The 15,269-nt window shown below is 34.3% G+C and overlaps 1 protein-coding gene across 1 annotated transcript in view; it reads right to left on the bottom strand.

Moving 5' to 3' along the window:
- Positions 1-1,315: 1,315 nt before the first annotated feature.
- The window catches only part of etnk2 (ethanolamine kinase 2), a 17,200-nt gene continuing 3,246 nt past the window's right edge, over positions 1,316-15,269 (bottom strand). The window contains exons 2-8 of the mRNA XM_067387137.1: positions 10,568-10,827; positions 9,315-9,455; positions 7,092-7,234; positions 6,091-6,174; positions 5,836-5,996; positions 5,586-5,659; positions 1,316-3,359 (exon numbers count right to left, since the gene is read on the bottom strand). Of these exons, the coding sequence (XP_067243238.1) occupies positions 3,287-3,359; positions 5,586-5,659; positions 5,836-5,996; positions 6,091-6,174; positions 7,092-7,234; positions 9,315-9,455; positions 10,568-10,827 (936 nt within the window). The 3' untranslated portion in view covers positions 1,316-3,286. The remainder of the gene's footprint in view (positions 3,360-5,585; positions 5,660-5,835; positions 5,997-6,090; positions 6,175-7,091; positions 7,235-9,314; positions 9,456-10,567; positions 10,828-15,269) is intronic.

The raw sequence follows: 15,269 nt of genomic DNA, 5'->3' as shown, positions 1-15,269 counted from the left end.
AGAAATGTCCTTCACATCATAAAAGAAAATTGATAAGTAACTCATATTTTACAAACAGAAGTGGTTTTCTCGGTGGACACATTCACATATGTTCATCTACACTGATATCTTGCCATTGCACTCCTGTTATATGAACACGTTGTTCAAATTCATAACATTCTTCATGCATACTTTTACTTTTTCAGTCATCAGTCATCATGGACCACAAAGTGACATTGAAGTAAAAATCCATCAACTGACCTTAAATGTTAAATCTCATGGAAACTGTCAAAAGCTTGTCCGGGTCATATTTCACCACAAAATATGATGACATTATGAATAAAGAAACTGAAGCATATTTTATTAGATTTTTTTTTTTTTTTTTCATTTCGACAATTTATCCTAATAGCTTAATGAGAAAAATGCATTCTCATTACTGTAATGTACAAAATATTATTTAAATTGTATAACGTGGTGAAATATGACCATGTTTCCACAAGATTGACCTTAAAATCGCAGATCAAGTTTTAGATCCAAGCAGCGACAAGTGAGCAGAACCGAAACAAAGTATATTAGCACAGAGCTATCAGGCAGTTCCAACTCATTAGAGAAACACTGGCTACAAAATTATTCATGGTTTTGTTGAAGGGCCTCTTGCTTTCAGTCGTCGCCTGCGGCTCAAACCGTTTCATTATTAACCTGCACCTGACACAGAGCCAGAGACACCTCAGAGATTTCACTGTGACCCCACAGCTCAAACGCAACGTCTAGCTTCAGTTTCAAGGCGTTCTAAAAATGACTGCTGTACTAATTGATCAGGGACTGATCTGGTTGGTCAGTAAAAGGACACTTGGGTTCAAGAAGCTGCCAGAGAGATAATGATTCCAGTTATACAGATACAGGTATGACGTCAGATCCCGGAAGACTAATCCGCCGCCGGTTCCTTTGAGATTTTACTATGAGGTTTTATAATGGGGGTTTTCAATTTATGAGTCAAATAAAGCCTGTGGTATACATAACTTGATGATACTTTGTTCTACAATGTACATTGCACACACTAAACTGTCTATCTAGTTACTTATTAAAAATGTGTGTTTTCAAAAGCGAACATAACTGCTTCAAAATTTGCGTTTTCGCTATGGGTGTGTGTAATTTACGTTGTGGAAAATGTAAAAGTATAGTCAAGTTATGTTTACCACAGGCATTATTTTACACATAAATCTAAACAGCAGCAACATAGTGTCGGCCCAGATCTGGCCCACATCTGGTATGTGTAGAATCCACATGTACCAGATGTGGGCCGGATCTGGGCCGACACTATGTTGCTGTGTGGGCCATTATAAAACCCCATAAGAAAATCTCAAAGGAACTAGTGGTGAATTAGTCTTACAGGTTCTGACATCATACCTGCACCACTCTACAGGGAGGAATCTCACAAAAACATTACAGGTCACATTGCACCCCAAAATTAAAAGTGAAAAAATAAGAAATTCAATTTTGCATAAAAAGAAAATAGAACCTGTTTTGGGGCCATTAAGATCTCTTGCAGTCTGACATTTTCCCTCCTCAAAATCACACTTAATTCTCAATCTTCTCAATGCTTTCCATTGGTTTCTCATTACTTTAATACAGTAATTTAAAATTTACATGCTAATTGTCATGAATACAATACATCTTAATAGTCATTGAAAGGCTTAATTTCTCTTTGCAAAATATAATTGTTTTTTCTTTTGGGGATATGGCCTGGCATGTTCTTGACAGATTCCCCTAATTATCTCTCCTCTAAGTTTACAGTACAATGAGTGACTAAAATGGTGCAATTCTTGGCATTTTCGATATGCATGACAAAAACAGATGATTTTTGTGCTTTGTGGGGCTCTTGCAGGTTTCTACTGGAATGTATTACACAGAGAGAAATGGCAAAAGCACGACCAAGAAATAAAATGCAATTTAAATACATTTTTAGAAGAGACTGTGAACTGATCTTCTAGAATTTTAGATGCACAGTATTGAAACAAGATGAAATTCTAAATATTTTGAAAGGGGACACTTTCAAACCACATAGAACCAGAAAGTCCAGGTATTTTCTCCAGTGAGATGGCAATTACATCCCTAAATCTGCATTTAATATTCTGAACTTAAATAATCTTGTCCTTTTCGCTCCAGGACATCCTCACAGATGGTGACCTGAATCAAACTACACAACATTGTTACATAAATATTGCCCCCTTTTTCAGTTTTGGAAAACCATTAAATTGATATTTAAGGGGGGGTTTGACATTAGGAATGAGATTAGAGATCATTGAGCAGATAATGACTTTCAAATCTCAGTTTGAGCTTTGCCAGGTGATGCAGACGCATTTAGGACAGAGAGCGAGAAAAGGAGGGGGAAGCAGGCTGTAATATTCCACAGCCTCTGACAAGTGGAAAATTCAACAGAACTTCTCACAACCATAAAAACTAAATAGGTGGAAACATGGTCCTACAGACGCTGAGGTTTCTCGTGGCCCTGACTTCTTGGGAATGTCTGAAGTGAGGCCAGATTGACTTCATTGGTTACTTGGTTACTTGCCTTTTAGCTGACGCCGTTCATCCAAAGTGACTTACGGTGGACTAATTGCAGGGGTTAAGTAATTTGCTCAAGTGCGTAATAGTGCAGGACAGGGCAGGATTTTTGACCTCAGTAACTGTCTAGTTCCCGAGTCACCCCTGATTGGCCCTAAACCGGAAACCTTTGTATTAGCAACCCAGATTTTTACCCATTACCCCAATTTCTTCGCATCATAACAGCACTGGGAGATAAATCTGAAAGCGTTAGCACATTTTTGGGTCTTTGCACATTTGTCATTTTAAAAGAAAAAACAGTGGGCCACATACGCAGAAACTAAGATGTTTCTTGTTAATCAATGCCTGCAGTATCAACAAACATCCTTGCTAAACATCACTACAGGCCTCCTTCACAGCAAATCATTCTCCAAAGCAAAGTCAGCTCCAACAATGGAAGGACTTTTTTGGTGCAAAACAAGTGCCCTGTAACAATTAATAAATAAATTGTATTTAAAACATAAAAACTCACTCCATTTTATGGAAAACTTGAACTGGAGTCCCAAAGAGAAACATGTTTTTTGAAAAAGGAATCAAGAATTTGTGGAACGAAGACAAGTTGCCAACCAATCATAAGAGGTCCCAGTGCTCACCCCTGCTGTACCTCATACCCTCCCCTGACTGAAAAGGCCTCTGTTTCAATGGTCAAACGGTCAACGGTGAGGCCAACAGATACTAGCGTTGTCCCCTCAGTCTTGAAGTCTCATTTGGGGATCTCCAGGGCTGTTACTGCAGGTTTGGTCTTGAAGTACTGATTGAAACGTAGCACGGCATACCTAAAAAAAATAAAAAATAAAAAAAGTATGACAAAATCAGATCTGAAAGTCAAGTTTAAGAATGGGAATTAATTAGTAGACAGCGTTGTCAGAAATGTATTTTTTTTAATTATTATTTAAGGGTATATTTATCTCCAATAATTGATATTTATTTTTTAATAATCTTTATAATAAGTTTTTGTTTAATAAAAATAAAAACATACAACGTGTCATCGATTTATGTCAAATACTTAAACTGAATATAGTTTTGACCAGTTATGGCAAAATAATAATAATCAAAATACTTTTTCATGTATTTATGTATTAAGTATTATGTTTGTATTACGTTTGTAGCACTTGTAGTAGGCTATATAATATAAAACATAAATAAATGCATTATTAAATATAACTATAACTGCAAATAATTGTCAAACTACCAAAAAAAAGTAAAAAATATACATTTAAAAAAATCGTATGGTTCCTATGAAATATATAAATATTAGATAACATTAAAAAGATAACATTCAATTTCAGTGGCATTTTTGCCATGAGACCAGGCATTATTTAATGTTAATGTTAACTTTACATAATTTAACGGCATATTTATCTCCAATAATTGATATATATATATATATATATATATATATATATATATATATATATATATATATATATATATATATATATATATATATATATATATATATATATTTTTTTTTTTTTTTTAAATAATCTTTATAAAGGAGATTTTTTTTTAACAAAAATAAAAACATGTCATCCATTTGTCAAATAATTTAACTGAATATAGTTTTGTCCAATTATGGCTGTTTTCTATAAAATCAACATAATTTTTTTAACGTATTTATGCATTAAGTATTATATTTGTATTGTGTTTGTAGAACTTTGAGTGGGCTATAATATAAAACACAAATAAATGCATTATTAAATATAACCGTAACTGCAAATAACTGTCAAACTACTAAAAAAATGCTTTTAAAAATTGTTATGGTTCCTATGAAATATATCAAATAACATATAATATTAAAAAGAGGCATTACGGGTGCATTTTGTCAAATTCAGTGGCATTTTTGTCCTGAGACCTGGTTAATTTGTTGCTCTGAAAGACACTGAGGTTTAAATAAATTTACATAATAATTTTTATCCCTTTTCTACATGCAAAGAGGCTTATTTTTTGAACAGGCTGTAAGACCCCTCCTGATCTCATCTGCGCAGGCAGTGATTTGTTGTTAAAAGGTGCAGCCTGAGAGGAACCGCGACCTGTTGCTTGGAAACTGGCGATGTAGGAAGTTTACAGAATATATTACTTGAGCCAGTTTAATAAAAGTGAGCCACGACACCAACAAAAATATCCTCAGCCTACGGATGACATAACTCACCCCCTCCGAAAAACCAACTGAAGAATAACTTGAGTAAAGTTTCATTGGACTACAGCACAGACACACAACACTGATGATTTCAAGTGTCATGTGCCAAAGTCACAGAGGGTGGCAGGCCGCAATTCACTTGTCCTGAATCAAATCTGCTTTTCAACTCTTGAAAACAAACACCATTGACTGGTTTCTATGGGCAATAGAAATAACAGTCCTTACCCATTCACGCACAGCATGTGGGAGAGCTTCATATAAGACCTTCACCTCCAACTGAGGCATTCATACACAGATTCAGGTCTAATGTATTTTTAAGTTTCAAAGACAAAGGACACTGTTTTAGGACTCTGTTTTAGCCATGAACCCAAGAGATCTAACCTTCAATTCAGGTCTAAAGTGTTTCTGTCAGGTGAATGGTTAAGGTGTTAACTGTGGTTTGTGGCAATTTCTGGTAAATGAATCACTTGGAAACTGAACTTTGGCCAAATTATATTATGACTTGCATAAAATAATATATAGTCAATGCATGTAATATAAGTGGGTATTTGTTGTTGTTGTTGTTTTTTTTTAAAGAGGCATTTGTCTTATTTGTCTAATATTGCAATCTTCAGGAGTTTTTCCCAGTATAAAATTTTATATTAGGTTACAAAAGTGTATTAGGTTACTTGCCTAGTTATTGGCTGCATTCATTGGCGCTACTTTCTGTCACTTACACATCACTTACTGTTACATTCTTTATCTGCCTGTAACACCCATTTCTCTTAACACAGTCAGGGTTGATAATGATCTTTATGCCTGTAAATAAAGTCTCCCCCATCACAAGAGATGAAAGGTTTGCTGAGCTGGATATGCCGCTTACCCGAGGAAGTCAAACTCGATGGAGGAGTACTTGGCTTGGATCAGGGCCCAGAAACCCCAGAAGAAATGTGAGGCCTGCCAAAGCGGAAGAACAAGAAATTTAGGCGAATGCCTTCCAGCTCAATCCACACAGACGTATGACTGACAGCAATTATCATGCAACAATCTTGTAATCCAAAACCTTGGAAAAAACAACTTCATAAATCCTGCATTACCTTTTCTTTAATGTCCTCTGCACATGCAACACTTACCAGAGCAAATTTGTTGACTTGTACGTAGAGCGTCTCCAGTTCATGCTGGCTCACCTCCTCGCCTTTCTTGGTAAAGAGCTTGTAGGCCTGCAGGTAAGTGTGCAACCAGTCCAACTGCATCTCTTGACTGGGATAAAGGTCATAGTCGGGTTCACTCATGCCTGATGAACACACACATATGGAAGGGTAATGCAAATCAGTTTCCTGAGCATCATGTTTCTTTGTTTTATGAGTGATATTTTTTATGCTGCTTACCTGCAAATTCATTGAAATGATTTCCAATGTCAAATGCTTGATAGTTGTAACTTGAATATTCATAATCGATGAAACGAACATGACCTGAAAAAAAAGCAAGAGGGTTTGATTTGTAGTAAGACAAAACATTAGTCTTAAGTGCTTTTTGAAATAAAATCCCCCAACTTAATGCCTTAAGTGAAAACTGAAAACACTGTGGCTCTGTGGTGTTGTCAATATTGTTTTGTTTGTTTGAGCAGCCCAGCATGTCAACTTCTGGCTCAACCGAATGCAAGACACGGGAGGCAGCATGGAAGCGGTGGCAGAAATCTGGAACCAGTCAATTTTTTTGCTATTCCAAATTATTGCTATGAGTACTAAGACATTACCTTTCAAAAGTTGGGGTCAGTAACAGTTTTTTTTTAATTTTTAAAGAAATTAACACTTATTCAACCAGGAGACTGATCAAAGTGATATTGAAGACTTTTATAATGTTACAAAATATTTCCATTTCAAATAGATTCTGTTTATTGTTAACTTTCTATTAATCAAAGAATCCTGGAAGTATTGTTTTCATTATTAAATGTTTATTGAGCAGCAAATCATCATATTGATGTGACACCGAAGCCTGGAATAATGAGTAACTGAGCTTTGCATTAAAACAGAAAACATTTTAAATTATAATAATATTTCACACTATTACAGTTTTTACTGCATTTTTGATCAAATAAATGCAGCCTTGGTGAGCATAAAAGACTAAATAAAATCCTGGGATTTGAATGGATTATAAACAGTGGGCTATGAAATTACTAATATTATTTTCTTCACCCATATGACCTTGGTTACACAGGCAAAGCTGTTCCAGAGGCAGAGAAATTGAGTACATTTTGATAGTGCTTATGAATATTAAAGTGTTTTCTTTCGAATAATGCAAACTTTGGTACACAATAAGACCAGCGACATTTATTATAATATATGGTCAATTTAATTTCTCATGGTCATGAAGCTGAAATAATACCCACCTTCCTTTGCATTGTGAATGATGTTCTTACAGAGCAGGTCATTGTGACAGAGCACTACAGGAGAGCCCAGCTGCGACAGGTGTTCCTTCATCCACACCATTTCCTGTTCCAGCACTTCCTGACTGGGCACTTCCTGCTGAATTCTAAATCAAAAAACATAGAAAGAGTGTTTGACAACACAATAATGCCGCAAAATAGATTTGTGGAAAATTAAAGTTTACTTATTAATGATGTTTGTTCAGTAAAATAATTGGTAACACTTTACAATAAGGTTTTTATTTGTTTACTACACTAGTTAACATGAACTAACCATAAACAGCACTTCTACAGCATTTATTAATCTTAGCTAATGTTAATCTCAACACATTTTCAAAATCAAAATCTTTTAACATTAGTTAACATGAACATTTTTATTAACTAACATTAACAAAGGTTAATAAATGAAGTAAAAATATATTCATGTTAATTAATGCATTAACTAATATTAACAAATGAGACATTATTGTAAAGTGTTTCTAAATAATTGCATGACTTTCCTCAACTTGGCACACAATTTGAGTTATCAATCACGACAGTACGGGACAAGTTATGCATAGAAGTTCAATATTTAGGTTAATAAAATTATTATTAATATAACATAGTATGTTAAGTTACCAACGTAGTTAACAATTATTGTAAAGCATTACCAACAATTTCAACTAAACACTTCATCAGGCATTTATCTTAAAGGATGGATTAACAAAAGAGAAATTAAGACAGTGATTATGTGGCCCAGTCCCACCAATGAGAAAGCCCGTCTAAGTGACCACTCTCCCCTTATAATGGGCTTAAGTAGCTATTTCTAGAATCTCCTTTTGCCGTGCAGCAGCTCACTCAAAACCCAGCAGTCTCTCTGACTGATCTGTGATTTGTTGCTTGTTTTTTTGCACAGGTTTATGACTTGTATAAAGTATCAGGAAACTACTGAATAAAATCATACTTTTAAACATTGGGGAATATTATAATCTCTACCAGAGAAACTCTTATGAAACTAATGCTCTAATGACCGATGACGTAAATGATTTCTGGCTCCCGATAAACGTCAGAATGCAAACAGCCACAAGCTTTTAAGAGCAAACATCTTTGTAAGGAAGACAACTGAGATGATTATGTGACATAACAGTTCTGCGCATGAGATTAGAAAGACAAATACAATCTGGGACTCACGAAAGACCTGTCTGATCAAAATCAAAATTGAAACGCATCTCATCCATTCAGATTTCTGAGCCGTGATGAGTTATAATCTGAATTTTATTGAGATAATTTAAGATTTAAAAATGTAAACCTATTATGCTTTTTTACATTTTCAGCTTTCTTTAGTGTGTAATGTTGCTGTCTGAGCATGAAAAAAGTCTGAAAAGTAGCAAAGCACAGTCACTCCAAAGGGAGTTAAGACATTTTGTTTTCTGCGTTTCGCTCCGTCACAGTCGTGCATCACAGCTTTCAAAGCATAATCAACCGCGGATTATAATGGATGGACAACTGCATCTCTATACAAGTTCTCTACAAGATGTTGGAGGGCAGCACTGAGTCATGTCATTTACAGGACATTCACTCGGAAGGATAGAGGAAGAAAAGTATCGAATCTGCCATTGCAAATTTTAGAACAAGAACCAAAACAAAACAATGGAGAATGATATGCTGCTTTGTTTACTTTTTTGTATCGCCACCTAGTGGACTCTTCTGTCTCAAAATTTACCTTGCACATGCGCTGTTGTACACGCACCAGACATCCGCGGACCCTCCTGATGATAAAAATTACATCACATGGACAGGTAACCCATCACAATATTCCTAATTTAAATCATTCCAGGCCCAAAGCATACACAAAAAAGGAGCGAGGCCTGCGTTAGTACTGTGTTGAAACTTGCGGTTATGGTACGGGGATGTGACATTTCTGAAAGACGCTAGAAAAGGTTGACCAATCAAAACACACTGGTCCAGCTGGCCAATCAGAGCACATTTCGCTTTTCGTAAGGAGTGGCTTCATAGAGACAGGAACTAAACAAGCGTTACTGACAGACTGGGATGAGAGGTGCTGCAACAATGTCAAATATGTAAAGAATAAGGTGTTTTTTGAATATTCAAGCATGAAAACCTATTCTAATAGAACAGAAAAACAAAATCAAGACTTTGTAAAAGGGCTTAATATGGTTTCTTTAAGATTCATTCCCTGAAGGTTACCTGACATTAGAGGCTTGGTCTGTGAACTCCGTGGCCACTAGCGAGAAGTACTTGCGCATTTTGATCCACAAGTTGGGTTTGGGGATGCAGCCATTGTGTGCGTGGATGGCGTGAATGCGAGCCATTTCACGGGCGATCAGTCTGCCAATAATAACAAAGGAAGACGTTGGTCAAAACTGCAATGTTCAAATTCAGCTTAAACACAATGCCTGGAAAAAGCTGTTTATGTGGAAAAATGGATATTAGTCCAAGGTGACCTGTGTAATTTGCGATACGGTTCACTGTGTGCCTGGAAGGAGATTACGTGACCCTCATGAAGGGAATGAACACTTCAGTCTGAGTGCACATGATCTTTGCGCCAAATTTGCAGTTTGCTTAGACTATATGAGAACGTTTCCACAAGACATTCTTCGATATTTAAAGACATGTTTCGAAAAGGTGCCTATTATATGCTATACATTTTATCATTATATACATACTTTTATTCAACAAGGATGCATTAAATTGATCAAAAGTGACAGTACAGACTTTTTCATTGTTTTAAAAGATTTACAATATTAACATTACAAATAAATAATAAGCAGCACAACTGTTTCCAACATTAATAATAATTAGGAAGGTTTCACTACATCAGCATATTAGATTTCTGAAGGATCATGTGACACTGAAGACTGGAGTAATGATGCTGAAAAATCAGCTTTGCATCACTGGAATAAATTACATTTTATAATATATTCAAACACAAAACAGTTATTCTACATTGTAATAATATTTCACAATATTACTGTTTTTACTTTATTTTTGATCAAATAAATGCAGCCTTTCAAAAACAGTAAATAAATCTTACCCACCCCAAACTTTTGAATGGTATGGTAACCTGAATTCAGTATGTATGCAAAATATTTTTTATTACTTTTAATTCATCACATTGCATTCTGGGATTGTCTTATTTGCAAGAATACACATCTTAGCATCTGGTCAAATGAGGTATAATTATGTAATTAGTATAATAAATATGTAAGTAGTACAAGGTTTTGGACTGAGCTAAGGCTAGTTTTAATGACTTCACTATTATTATTATGACAAAAGCAAAAATAGACCAAAAATGTTCCAAAAATAGGCCAAAAACTAAAATCAGTGTGAAGTACTCCATGTTCTAACCCAAATGCTAAAGTCAAAAGACCAACCAAATGTGTTATTTTTAGAACGAACACCCACACTTCTATTCTGTGCCTTGTGCTGAATGGACCCACCTGAGTAACACAGGGTCCCTGACGTCTTGAGTATCCAGAGCGCGTCCTTGCATGAACTCGTAGCAGATGCCATTCTGGAAGGTGCAGTAAAGTCGGGGAGCGCAACCATTGGCGTGTAGAACTTGGAAGCTTTTCAATTCATTGTCTCGGTCCACGATCAGCTCAGTCTTGTTGCCGTACACCCTCACCAACACCACATCCTCGTCGCAGTCCTCCATATAACACCCCACCAGTTTATTAGTTGTGCCATCTGTGAAAAGCTGAGGGGACAAAAAAAATTAACATAAGGCTTGCATGATCAAATTGCAATCACAGCTACATTTTGTTGTAAGATGCATAGACCTTACAGTCAAATTGAAATGGCATTCAAAGCAGTGTTTTGAAATCGCCCATCACTAGATATTGTTGACAAGTCGTTATTTTGTTATTTTGGTGCACAAAGTGTATTCTCGTCACTTTATAATATTAATGTTGAACCACTGTAGTCACATGAACTGTTTTAAATATGTTTTTAGTATCTTCCTGGGAATTGAAAGTGTAAATTATCTTGCTGGAAATGGAGGCCTCACTGAGCCATTGGATTTTATCAAAAATAACTTAATTTGTGTTTTGAAGTTGAACGAAGGTCTTATGGGTGTAGAACGACATGAGTGTGAGTAATTAATGACAGAATTTTCATTTTTGGGTGAACTAACCCTTTAATGAATTACAACTATACAGGTGCTGGTCATATAATTAGAATATAATCAAAAAGTTGATTTATTTCACTAATTCCATTCAAAAAGTGAAACTTGTATATTATATTCATTCATTACACACAGACTGATATATTTCAAATGTTTATTTCTTTTCATTTTGATGATTATAATTGACAACTAAGGAAAATCCCAAATTCAGTATCTCAGAAAATTAGAATATTGTGAAAAGGTTCAATATTGAAGACACCTGGTGCCACACTCTAATCAGCTAATTAACTCAAAACACCTGCAAAGGCCTTTATATGGTCTCTCAGTCTAGTTCTGTAGGCTACACAATCATGGGGAACACTGCTGACTTGACAGTTGTCCAAAAGACGACCATTGACACCTTGCACAAGGAGGGCAAGACACAAAAGGTCATTGCAAAAGAGGCTGGCTGTTCACAGAGCTCTGTGTCCAAGCACATTAATAGAGAGGCGAAGGGAAGGAAAAGATCTGGTAGAAAAAAAAAGTGTACAAGCAATAGGGATAACCGCCCCCTGGAGAGGATTGTGAAACAAAACCCATTCAAAAATGTGGGGGAGATTCACAAAGAGTGGACTGCAGCTGGAGTCAGTGCTTCAAGAACCACTACGCACAGACGTATGCAAGACATGGGTTTCAGCGATCACATTCCTTGTGTCAAGCTACTTTTGAACAACAGACAGCGTCAGAAGCGTCTCGCCTGGGCTAAAGACAAAAAGGACTGGACTGCTGCTGAGTGGTCCAAAGTTATGTTCTCTGATGAAAGTAAATTTTGCATTTCCTTTGGAAATCAGGGTCCCAGAGTCTGGAGGAAGAGAGGAGAGGCACACAATCCACATTGCTTGAGGTCCAGTGTAGTTTCCACAGTCAGTTATGGTTTGGGGTTCCATGTCATCTGCTGGTGTTGGTCCACTGTGTTTTCTGAGGTCCATGGTCAACACAGCCGTATACCAGGAGGTTTTAGAGCACTTCATGCTTCCTGCTGCTGACCAAACTTTATGGAGATGCAGATTTCATTTTCCAACAGGACTTGCACACAGCACACAGTGCCAAAGTATCCCTGTTCTTAATTGGCCAGAAAACTCGCCTGACCATAACCCCATAGAAAATCTATGGGGTATTGTGAAGAGGAAGATGCGATATGCCAGACCCAACAATGCAGAAGAGCTGAAGGCCACTATCAGAGCAACCTGGGCTCTCATAACACCTGAGCAGTGCCACAGACTGATCGACTCCATGCCACGCCGCATTGCTGCAGTAATTCAGGCAAAAGGAGCCCCAACTAAGTATTGAGTGCTGTACATGCTCATACTTTTCATGTTCATACTTTTCAGTTGGCCAAGATTTCTAAAAATCATTTCTTTGTATTGGTCTTAAGTAATATTCTAATTTTCTGAGATACTGAATTTGGGATTTTCCTTAGTTGTCAGATATAATCATCAAAATTAAAAGAAATAAACATTTGAAATATATCAGTCTGTGTGTAATGAATGAATATAATATACAAGTTTCACTTTTTGAATGGAATTAGTGAAATCAACGGATATTCTAATTATATGACCAGCACCTCAATAAAGGGTGTGAAAGTTTTTAAAGAATAAAATAAGCCATTTTCAATCATTCGAAAGTCAATCATGATGGAACATATATATATAATTATATACAGATAAATTAGCAAGACCTTAAATTCTTTGTGTTTGTGACAATGTACCCCACAATTCACTGCACTGGCCTCGCCACCCACCAATGCATTTCTGAGATTCCTGAAATGACTTATGTACAAACAGCGGCAGTGGTCGCCATACAGAGGATGAATTCATCTCTGAGCAGGTGCCATTTTGAGAGTTCAACAGTTTTTTCGAAACTTAAAACTTGTAATTCATCTCATTAGTATATGGGTTTAAGATAAACTGCTGAAAGCAAATATACCACAACTACCTGAACAAACTTTGAAATTAGCAAGCGGAAAGTGACATGCATGATGGTTTGAACTGCTAAGAACTGTTTGAATGGTCAGTGTTTACAGTTCAGCCTAGGTCAGGTGGTTATCATCAACAAACACAACTACTAACCCTTTTTCTAATGTCACATGATCATGTGGCTACACTAAACGGCTGGAACGCCGAAGCTCATCTGATGAATGGCATCAAAATGCCACACGCCAACAAAGCAGCTTTATTTTGAGCATTTTGGCTTCATTCAAAGGACTGTACTAAAGCAGCTGTGAACAATATGTTTGGGCACAATGCATGTTTTTCATTGATGAAAACTATGCTGGCTATCTGTAAACAGTGCCCATCTGTGTGGAGGTAGAACGGGATAAGGTTCATTCATCTTGGCTAAACAGCGGCAACAGTGGCCCAAGAGAACTGAGGTGAAAAATACATGTCCGAGTCATAGGTCACCCCAAAATCATAAGAATGAAAATGTGAAAATAAAGCCTGTTTTTTTAAGATCAGGATCAAGCATAGACCAGTGTAAGAGTTTGGAGCCATTCGTTGAACATGTACATGTGTTTTTGTTTCATGCAAATTTAGATAAATTCAACATCGCTGCTGTGTATTCTGCTGATTTAAATGTCACCAAGGTTACATTATCTAGCTGGCTGACGTGGCTGAGGTTTTGTTGAAGTAGCAACAAGGACTTGAGAAGGGAATGCGTTGAAAATTATAAACGGATCAATAAGATTTGCATCATATGCCATCATTTTCCTGGAAAAGTGTGATGTGGATCTATAATGTGTATTTAATCACAACTATAATCACAAAAAATGTTTAGGAATATAACTTGAAAACAGAAAGACTGAAACGGTTGAAATTCTGTATTACTTAAAATGTTTTGAGAGCACTATAGCACTAATTCTACTGATTTTGACTTCATACATGATTTGTAGGAAAATCATGTTAAAATGTAAGTATCAAATATGATCCATCAGGCGTTTGTTTATTTGTACATCTCTCAATCATCATCATCATCATATTGCATTGCATTATATGTTTTGTCCCAACAATTAAAACTGCAAAGTTCATAAAACTAAGTATTTAAATTTCATCACACTAAGGCATATTATTGGGAGATATAGAGTGACAAATTATATTTATATGCATTTTAAATAAGCTGTCTGCTATATTGTAATAAAGATCTTATTTCTTTACATTTACATCAGAATTTGATCATACTTTTTGGCCATATAAATATCAAACTGCACCAAATTGCATATTTTTGCTCAGTTTGGGCCTCTGAATATATATATATATATATATATATATATATATATATATATATATATATATATATATATATATATATATATATATATATATATATATACGGATATATATATATACGGATATATATATATATATATATATATATATATATATATATATATATATATATATATATATATATATATATATATATATATATATATATATATATATATATATATATATATATATATATATATATATATATATATATATATATATATATATATATATATATATATATATATATATATATATATATATATATATATATATATATATATATATATATATATATATATATATATATATATATATATATATATATATATATATATATATATATATATATATATATATATATATATATATATATATATATATATATATATATATATATATATATATATATATATATATATATATATATATATATATATATATATATATATATATATATATATATATATATATATATATATATATATATATATATATATATATATATATATATATATATATATATATATATATATATATATATATATATATATATATATATATATATATATATATATATATATATATATATATATATATATATATATATATATATATATATATATATATATATATATATATATATATATATATATATATATATATATATATATATATATATATATATATATATATATATATATATATATA

The sequence above is a fragment of the Chanodichthys erythropterus genome, chromosome 6, assembly GCF_024489055.1.
Source record: "Chanodichthys erythropterus isolate Z2021 chromosome 6, ASM2448905v1, whole genome shotgun sequence".
NCBI classification, from domain to species: domain Eukaryota; kingdom Metazoa; phylum Chordata; class Actinopteri; order Cypriniformes; family Xenocyprididae; genus Chanodichthys; species Chanodichthys erythropterus.
Note: the sequence above shows the minus strand (reverse complement) of the source record. Positions and strands in the feature narration are given on the sequence as shown.